The sequence below is a fragment of the Hipposideros armiger genome, unplaced genomic scaffold, assembly GCF_001890085.2.
Source record: "Hipposideros armiger isolate ML-2016 unplaced genomic scaffold, ASM189008v1 scaffold_231, whole genome shotgun sequence".
Lineage (NCBI taxonomy): Eukaryota > Metazoa > Chordata > Mammalia > Chiroptera > Hipposideridae > Hipposideros > Hipposideros armiger.
In genome coordinates, this window is record NW_017731581.1 from 661016 (window position 1) to 671577 (window position 10562).

Sequence of the window (10562 nt, forward strand, 5' to 3'; positions counted from 1 at the left end):
TTGGTGTGTATGTGTATTTATGTAAGATGGATTCCTAGGTGGTATAAGGAATGTTAACAGCACAGACTCTGGGCCTGAGACTTCCTGGAATGAATTTAGGCTGCACCACTTAATAGGTGTGCAACTTAAGGAAAGGTACTCTTTGTGTTTTCATTTCCTCTTTGTGAAGAGGAACTTAGATCACTGATAATCTCTATTTTGTGGGAAGACTAACTTCTTTGAAATATACCGTATTTCCCCATGTATACGATGCACCATTTTTAAAAAACTTGGGGTCTAAAAACTAGGTACGTCTTATACAGTGGTTATAGATTTTTTTTACTTGTATTTCCCGCAAGTGTTGAGGAGTTGTATGAATTTTATGATGACTAAAACTTGAGTTCAATAACTTTATGTAAAACATTTTTTTCAAATTTCGGGCCCCAAAATTAAGGTGTGTCTTATACATGGGAAAGTACGGTATCTTTTACTCTGTTTCTTGCTTTTAATTTTTTTTTTTTCCTCCCATGATGCTAATTCATTCATATCTTTCTATTTGGGCTTCTGAATTTCTGGTTTTGCTATATTCCAAGATTTGAAAATTTCTCTTTTTTTTCTTCTAACACTTTAATAGTTTATTTCAATATATAGCTCTATAGACGGGTCATTTGGGATTTATTTTGATTGCAATGTGACATATTTACTGTTTTTTTCTTAAAGTGAATAGACTACTACCCTTTTACTGCTTATAAATTGGTCTATCCTTGCCATATTGATTTAATGTCACTTTTACCAAGTATTAAATCATAAATTTATGGTTCTGTTTCTAGATTTTTTTATTTAGCTTCTTTGATCTTTTATTTATATTTGTACCCATATCAAATTATTTAAATAACTGTAGCTTTGTATTACAGCTTATTGGGTTGTTGGAAAAGTCATGATGCAGTTTTGCAACAAAAAACATAGAAAAAAATACGTCATGACTTTTCTGACAACTCAATAGTATCTGATAACACAAATCCCCACATTTCCCCCCAGAACTTTCAAAGCAATTCTCATGCATTTATTACTTTCATGTAAACTTTAGAATCATTTTGTCAAATTATTTTTAAACTGTTATTTTGATAGAGATTGCACTGAGTTGTATTTTGGAGGCTATCATTTTTTTAGCCTAGAATAGTGACTCCAGCCTAATATTTTTGTTTTTTTTTTAGGATTTTATTGGGGAGTTGGGAGAGGGAAACAGCGCTGGGGAATGTGGGGAAGGGGAACAGACAAGTTGCTGTCGTTTTGTTCTTCAGTCTAGTTGTGGAGAACGTTGCTTCACTGGCCCATGTTGGTATTATCATTGTGCTCTTCCCAGGTGAGGCAGATGGGTCGCCGGCCTCTGGACAGCCGCTCACAGCAGCTCTTGGCAGCTCACACCGGCTGCCGCTGCTCACGCTGGCTGCCGGCCGAACACGGTAGCTTATGGCAGCCCACTGCAGCAGGGGCTGCAGCCTACGCTGTCGCCGGCGACTCATGGCAGCCCAGCTCCAGGTCGAGCTGTTGTTCACCATCTTAGCTGTAGAGGGCAGTGTCACTGGCCCTCATGTGGGATCCGAACTGGGGCCCTGCTGCTCAGAGCTGGTGTCCCAAGCCAGCTCTTAACCAATGTGCCACTCGGCCAGCCCCAGCCAAATGTTTTAACTTAACAGTGACTTTAGCTTAATTGTTACCTAAAAAATTTCAACTCTCCACAATCTAAAAAGAAAAATTATTTAATTTTATAAAAGACTTCGTCTCTTCCCCCTTCCTATTTTTGGAGGCTTCTTGTCGCATTACCTTAGGAATACTTTTGTTTACCATGTTCTTATTTTCTCAAAAGTTTTCATTGGCATATAATACATATTTAATTGTAAACAGGTTCTATGGCATATTTTTTTCAGCCCTAGCCTATGTTTTTTTTGGCAAGGGGTTGATGTTAACATGTAATCATAGATGACTCAAGTCTCTCTTTCTCATTAGGTTTATTTTATAAATTGTGATACATTTTAGGATACTATTATGCTCCTTTAGTTATGTTACACTATATTACTAACTTTTAGGTTAAAGATAAGACAGTTCAGAGTGTATTTTAAGGTTGAAGATGCTTCTGTATATTATTTATTCTCCTAAAATGTGCTTTGATTAGTACTAGTTTAGTAGTAAATGTTTTATCTAGAAAAAAGGAAGTGTATTCGTTTTTCTATTAAATCTAAAAAGTTAATAATGCTAAGATTTTTATCTTGACATGCAAAAAAACCTCAGAATTCTATTCTGAAATCTGTTCTGAGATGATAGCAAAACTTGGTCTGATTAATATTTTTCAAAATTTTTGATGAAATGATTCTTGATTGTTGAAAATGCCATTTTTTCCCCAGTAGTAAACAGTATATTTTGTTTCTCTTAATGCAGGTCGTTGAAGTTCTACATTTTAATTCTCAGTGCTGAACTTCTTTCTCCCTTAAATTATTATAAACTTTTGCTGCTGTTTAATAAACGTGAAGATGTCTCGCAGTCCTGATGCGAAGGAAGACCCTGTGGAATGTCCTCTTTGCATGGAGCCCTTGGAGATAGATGATATCAATTTTTTCCCTTGCACCTGTGGCTACCAGATTTGCCGATTTTGTTGGCATCGAATTCGCACTGATGAAAATGGGCTTTGTCCTGCATGTAGAAAGGTAAACACTCCAGAATAACTTTGTGTACAGTCTTTTCTCTCCACGTGTATGAGTACCTCAGGTTAGATTATGTGTAGCATTTTACTTTTAAAATACAATGAAGTATACAAATGAGAAAGAACACTGCCCTTATGAGTCGGGGTCAAGTCTTGGCTTTGTTGTTAACTATATATTAAAATATGACCTTGGTAAAGTCCCATAAACTCTCCAGTTACCCTTCAGTATTCTTATCTGAGAAGATTAACAAGACCAGTGGCACTGACTGTTTCAAAGGATTAGAAGTAGAGAGGCAAAGGATTTAGATAGGATGGTATGAAATTAGAAAACCACATTTAGTATTACATCTAGTGGGGGGAATTCTCTTTAACTTTCTAGTGCAAAACAGGAGAGAAGTGTTGATATTTGCTAAAAGAAATCTTGGGTCTAAAATGACAGAGAAATTCTGGTTCAGACGGTAATAGTTATTGTTTGTTGAGTTCTTACAATGATCTAAGCTGATAATGCTATCTCCATTATACATTTAAGAAAACTGGACCGTTGAAGAAACTTGTTCATAGGCATCAACTAGTGTGTAATAGGTTTGGGATTCAAATATAAGTCTTTTGAATTTCTTCTAACTTTAAAGAAATCTATGATTTTTAATAATTTTCTGGGTTTTATTGTTTTAATAAGTAGGTACAACAGTTAGAGATATGCTTTTATCTCTTCATACATATACTGCCTTTAATTTTCTTTCTTTCTGGGACTCCGATTAAATGTTTTTTAGATCTTTTCACTGTGTTCCATGTTTCTTAATCTCTTTTGTATTTTCTGTCTTTTTCTTTGCTTAATGCATTAATGGATAATTTCTTCTGTTCCATTCTATAGTGTTTGAATTATTTTTTAGGTCCAGTCTTCTGCTAAATATGTCTGCTGAGTTTTAAAATTTTACCTTTGTGTTTTCCATTTCTAGAAATAATGTTCTTTTTTCATACTTGATATGTTATTTTCAAAATAGATTTTTATATTCTGCAGATATTTTCAAGTTTGTCATGTATTTGCTTAAACAGATAAGCATTATTTTTAAATTATGTCCAATAATTCTAGTAACTAGGCTGTGAGGGATGTTTCTGCTGGTTGTTGTTAATGTCCTTTCATTTCTTTATGTGCTTGGTTATCGTTGTGTGCTTCCTGTTTGTTGTCATTGAATTATTTGTAGGGTTCTACAAGGCCCAAGGTGGATTTGCCCTCCTCTAAGAGGGCCTTTGATTTCGCTTTTGCTGGATCCTATAAACATTGCCATTAGGGATATTTCAAGCATAAAAGTCTTTGCTCTGACCATGCTTATGTCTTTTATTCTGTAGGGTGCAAATCTTCCCTAGGGTTAGTTTCAACAACTTCTCTAGAAGGATTTTCTTCTACCCGCATTTCCTTTTTCTTATTCTGACCTCTCTGTAGTTTTTTCTTAATCCTGAGACTAAAACAGCCCTTTAGGGGTGGGCTAGGTCTCATCTTAACATGGGGATGCTGTCCTCACAAACTCTTCACCTTGGGCTGGCCTTGGACTTTGAATGCTATCCCACTTCCTCCATTTGTCCCCCTGTCTCTATTTATTGTTACTCAGACTTTCCACTTTTCTCTCTGGATTTTGACTTGCATCTAGAAATTGGCTTGGGACTTCCCTACTATAGATCATTATTGTTTTTAAGATGTTGGTTTAAAAATTTAGTTAGTTTTATATAGTATTTTAGCAAGAGGAAAAATTAGAGCTATAAATGCATTTATTAGAAGCGAAGAAGAAAAATAAATGAATTTATTTCCAGGTTAAGAAACCAGGAAGAGAATAAACACTGTAATAGTAGAAAACCAGGATTAAGAAGAATGTAGTGAAATAGAAGAAAAGTAGTATTTCAATAAAGGTTAGAGCTGGTTCTCTGAAAACACCAATATAATAAACTCTTGGCAAGTCTGATGAGAACGTAAAGAGAAATCACATGTAAATGCATTAGGACTAAAAGTGGAAGATACTACACATATGAAAAAAATAAGTGATTAAACTAGAGAATATAAACCATCTTAATTAGTAGTTTGGCAACTTATTGCCAAATTAACACTACTAAAAATATTTTACACCTTAAAAATACTTTTCCACAGGTACCCTATTTAGCATTAGCTTGATATATAACACACTGTAGTACTTCTAAAGAAAAATTTTCTGCTTGTAATTTTTCACTTGATGTTATATTCCTAGAAAATTAAATTTAACATGTTTCAGTCAAAAAGTAGACCAGATGTATTTTCTTTATATTTATTTTTAGAACTATTGTTACTAGCTTTGTAAGTCATACTCTCTCTCTGCAGTTATTCACATTTTATTTCTTCATCTCATCTTATTCTATCTCCCTTCCTCATGGACTTATTAATTTTCTGTCAGTTGGGTTCATAGAGTATGGTGGCATGTGTGGAGAAGTACTCATCACAGAATGCATACTTTTTCCAACTTTTTATGAAACCTTTAGACAAATTAAGGCTAATAAGATTTTGCATATTTGCCATTTGTGTTTAGAGAAAATTAGCACATTTTATTATACATTGTCTAGAAATTTTTATTTAGTTCCTCCTAACAACAGAAATGTAGTTTTACAAATATGTTAAGATTGAAAAGCTAATATTTATAACTTCCTTTAAGTTGCTGGAATAAGAGATATTTGGTGGGTAAATCATAGTAAAGTAATTTGTCCTGTTGTTGTCCTGTATTGTTGTTTTTTCAAATTATGTAGCAGTTATTTTTCAACAAAGTTGACTTTGAAGTCTGATGGAATTATATTTTCATTAAAAAAAATAATTTGGAATAACATAGGAAAAAGACTAGGATTACCAGTGCTATATACTAAACATTGTGGTGCATCAATAATATACTTGGTGATAGTTGCTATTGCAGTGTAATTTTTGGTACTTGTCATTCTCCATTTTTTATTGTTGTGTATGCATTTTTTTACTTTTATGTTAGTTTGCATCATCTTTTATCAGGATTTTACAATGTCAGAGAATGTTAGCAAAGAAATTGAGGACCATAGAAGGAAATCTCACTTTATTAATTGCCCTCTGTATTAATGTGAGTGTGTTCACAAAGTTGAGGGTTTTTTAATTTTTTGTTTTTACTTATATATGAAAACATGAAAGTAACTTTATGTTAAAAGCATAGCAGGATTTCAAGCTTTTGGACATTCCCTCTTTATTCCCACTGTTTTTCTTGATGACATCATTTCTGTGTTCTGATAGCCACAATTTCCCAACCAATTGTGGTTCCATTTTTGGATTCGCTTCATATCCAATTTTAGATATTACTGTGTTTAATGTTTCCTATCTTCCATTTATTATTAACTAGTTTTATTAGTAGTTTTAATAACTGACTTATTGAATGCTAATGTGCAAGACACAGTTTTAATTACTTTATAACTGTATTATCTTTTTAAACTCATAGAAACCCTCTGAATAAAGTACTGTGATTCCCATTTTGCAGAAGAGAAACTGAGTCAGACAGGTCACATAACTTAGCTATGGTGTCTCAGAGAGTAAAGATTGAGCCAAGATTGAAAGCTAGGCAGTGTGAATCCACAGTTCGTATGCCGGCCACTGGTAGCTTTAGCTTAGCAGTGGTAATAAAAACAACGTTGTAATGAAGAGAAAGGAAAAAATTACAACAGCATAATTGCTAATGTTTATTGAGGGCTTACTGTCTGCCAGTCATAATAATAATTCTTTTATGAGTGTTATTTTATCTTTACACCAGCCGTTATGATTATTTTCATTTTACTTATGAGGATACTGAGGCATAGAGTTTAATTAACTTACCTAAGAAAACATGGCCAGTAAATGTTGAAACTAAATTCAAACTCCTGCGCCAGAGTACCTGTATTGTATTTATTTCCCCTTTTGAGTCGCTCTTTGACTGGGAATGTATTAAAAAACAAATACTTCATTAATCCTCTAGAACATAGTAGGTTTTCAGTAAATACTTGTTGATTGTAATACGTAAACTCATGTTTAGATAGAGAACTTACACTGTTTGCCTCTTACATAGCACCTTAGAAGTTTAATTTTCCCGTAAACTGTGTGCTAGGCACTGTAGGAAATACCAAGATTGTTTTTTTTTTATTATTATTATTTTAGAACATTTGGTGGTTCTTTAAGTTTCATTGCTAAAAGTGGTCTGTGTTAAGCTCTAAAAACAAGTATTTAAAAAGCTGTTTTATTTAACATTTAACTTTTATTGAATAAAAATATTTTAAGCAATTAAAAGATTCAGGAAAAGGGAGATGTAACAAATAACTACATACCCTTAATCCAGAGTTTGGTATTTGCTATTTGTACAATTTTTCTCTTTATTTGATGCTGACGTCTATGTTTTTTTTATGCTTAAAGCCATATCCAGAAGACCCAGCAGTTTATAAACCCCTCTCCCAGGAGGAACTGCAAAGGATAAAGAATGAGAAGAAACAGAAACAAAATGAGAGAAAACAGAAAATATCAGAAAATCGCAAACATTTGGCTAGTGTACGTGTTGTACAAAAAAACCTCGTCTTTGTTGTAGGCCTGTCTCAGCGCCTAGCAGATCCAGAGGTAAGTCTCTTCTGTTTTCTTTCTCAACTTAACATTTTTTCTTTTTGCTCATCTTCTTTGCAAATAACACCTGGCCCTGCCCAACTGCAGAATTACCCAGAAAATATTAAAACTTAGGAGAAAATGGGCAGTGATTTTAAAATAATCACTAAGAAACCAATGGCCAGTTGGGATCTTAGGCAAAGGTCTTAATCTTTCTTGGCCTCATTTTCTTCTGTTGTAAAACTAGGCAGTTGAACTAGATCTTAAAGTCCCCATTAGTGCTAATAAACTATGAAAGTTGGGTAATGGTTCTGTTTTTCTGAATTACTAGGGATTAGCTAGGCAGCAAATAAAGACAGTATCCTAGGTGTGTGGTATCCTGAGAGAGCGGCTTGTTCAAGGAACTAAAAGACTAAAGACACAACCATTCCATTTATAAATGAGAAACTGAGGTAGAGGGAAGTTGAGAGACTTGCCTGTGATCACACAGCTATTTATTTCATAACAGAATCAGGACTAGAACAATCTCCCGGCTGCACCCCTCACGCACCCCACTTCTTACAGCTCCTATTCCAGTGTATTTTACGCTGACTGTTGGTCTATTGTTCCTTTAGCCATCCATTCGTTTATATGTTCATCCTTCCATTGACTTGCCAGAACCATTCGATTTTCATCTGTCATGTCCTTGAACACTTGACTGTGTGCCCAAAGAATGTAGCAAGACATTTTATGCATTAAGTATGCCATTGGGCATTTATAATTGTGTCACATGGCTTTTTATATTCTGTTAGTACTAAAACTGACTCACTGTGACGTAAATATATGACATCGAGTATGTGAATAATATGGTGATGTGCTTGGTGCTCTGCCTATTCCCCATACTTCCTGTTCACTTTGATACTACTTTGGTAGTTGGCTATAACATTTAGGCAGAATCTGTAGCGTTCAACTTAGTATAAACATTTTTAATTATTTGAATTTCTCTTGCCTGGACAGGCCATTTCTTATCAGCCATAGGCCATTTGCTAATACACTGAGACCCACCCATGTTCTGAATGCATGCAGTTCTTTTTGTTCAGTGCTAAGACAGTTCAGTTTTTTCAGTAAGCATTTATTGAGTTCCTGCAGTGTGCACACACCACTAAAAAGGTGGTCCCTGCTTATTTGAAAAAGTAACAGCACACTGTGAGAAGTGCTGTGCGCTTTGGAGGCACAGGAGAGAGCACCTGACCTTTATGAGGGAGGTGTGTACCCCTGTGTTATCTTTGGAGTAAAGTGCTTCTCTAGGAACTATACAGATGCTTCTGGATGAGAAAGAGCTCAGTCTGCAAGTGATGTGTTGGGCTGGAAGAGTGCAGTGGTGAGAGATGAGGCTGGTGAGGTAAGTGGCAATGGGTTATAAAGTATAAAGGGCTTTCTAACCATGCCAAGGAGGTTGCACTTTCCCTCCAAGCAGTGGGGAGGGAACCTGTTGAGTGAGTGTTCTTAAGAACAGAGTGACTTGGCTAGATTTGTACTTCGAAAATATCATTCTGGCTTCAGTGTGACATGTCAGTGTAATTATATAAAAATCTTACGTTGTTATGAAGGTCCTATGCCCAAATACTGGCCAGAAACTATTTCCATAAGTTAGTGGTCTTCAACCTTATCAGACCCAGTGCCCACTTTTTAAAAAAACTAACATTTTTATAACACCCTTTGACTTTCAATAAATAACTTTTTGATAATATAATCAATCTGTCTATATACTTAATTTGCAAAAAAAAATATATATATATATAAAGGAGAAATTAAAAGAAAGTAATTATAAAAAGGCTATTTCTAATTGTAAATACTTGGGTATCGCTACTCTAGAACCTTGCCACTCAAGGTTTGGGCTCTGGGCTTACCCAGGTAGCATTAGTATCACCTGGGAGTTTATTATGCAAACTCTCAGGTCCTGCCTCAGATGCTGCGTCCACATCTGTTTTTAACTAGATCCCCAAATGATTTGTGTGTTCAAGTTTGTGAAGTACTGCTTTTCAGTACAGAATAAAATAGTGAGATGCTTGTATCTGTTTGTAGAATCACTGTGAATGTGGCAACTACAAATGGAGATTGTTACATGTGTATGTATTGGAAACTCAGGTACCATGAGATGTCAGTGACGTAATTTTTCTGAAACAACTCTTAGTAAAATTCCAAACAAAGCCTTTATAGTCTTCTCTTAATTACATATTATTTGCTTTCCTGTAAATTCAAAGTATGTCAGAATTGTAGGAACTACTTTGTGCTTATAAATAATATGGAATTTGTTTCTAGGTTCACTTAATTATAAGGAGTCCTTTCAGTTACATGAACGTCTCGTTGGACATTCTGAAGTCATGCAGCACAGTTCTGTTGTGCAGGGCTAGTCCGAGCATTCGAAGCCCCCCCTGGCTCCCATCCACTGAACAACAATAATCTCAGTCACTTTGACAGCCTCCCCCAATAAAAGCTCCCACAAATTTCCAAAATGCCCCCTTGAATGCTGCCTTCATTGTGAACTACTTTCCTGCCATAAACTCAGGTGTGATATGAGCTGTTGACACAGCCCAAGTTGTGAGCAGCCAGAGCCCTTTCTTTGAAGCAGGTACTTGGGCTGTGAGGCCTTTTGCTGAGTTGGTGTGTGTCCAGCTGGGATACTGACTGTGCTTCCACACTCCGCCTGCCAGACAGCTTTTCAGAACATACGCTCCCTACTCCTCAACCTTGAGACTTGGCTGAGAACAGCCTGAGGGGCATTGCCTTCACCACTGTTACTATCATATCCCTCAGTGGAGTTGGTGGAGAAAGATTGAAAACCATTGTGACCACTTCTCCTTCTAATTTATTAGAATTGGCTATAGAAACTATGACAACCCCTATACTTAAAAGAAACTAAAATAAGATATGGAAAAAGTAATTACAGCTGACACTTGAACAGTGTTGCGGCTAGGAACGCCAAGCCCTGTGCACTGAATGAATTGTTAAAAAATTCTTATGGCATACAACATTGTCATCATCATACAACATTACATTCATAATCCAGTATTGGAGACATTGTTACATTTTAAAAATCCACTTGTGAAAATGATAAGCTAATATGCAGTTTCTCCAGTTAAGAGACAAGCATACCGTACAGTAATGTAATTCTTTATAAAGCAAAGTTATAAACAGTAAAAGACATTAATTTTATATTAAATACCACCTTACGCCTATGTAAGGATAGGCTAGCCACTCAGTACAAGCTTGTACATGACATTCTACACGATGAATACTTAGGTGATAATGATCATG

At 35.3% G+C, this 10562-nt stretch overlaps 1 protein-coding gene across 6 annotated transcripts in view; it reads left to right on the forward strand.

The window, feature by feature from the left end:
• CNOT4 (CCR4-NOT transcription complex subunit 4) overlaps nucleotides 1-10562 on the forward strand; it is a 123542-nt gene that overhangs the window by 45072 nt on the left and 67908 nt on the right. For all 6 annotated transcript variants that reach the window (XM_019654793.1, XM_019654795.1, XM_019654794.1 and 3 more), the window contains exons 2-3: nucleotides 2416-2681; nucleotides 7086-7283. In XM_019654793.1, coding sequence (XP_019510338.1) covers nucleotides 2508-2681; nucleotides 7086-7283 — 372 coding nt within the window. In that variant the 5' untranslated portion in view covers nucleotides 2416-2507. The remainder of the gene's footprint in view (nucleotides 1-2415; nucleotides 2682-7085; nucleotides 7284-10562) is intronic.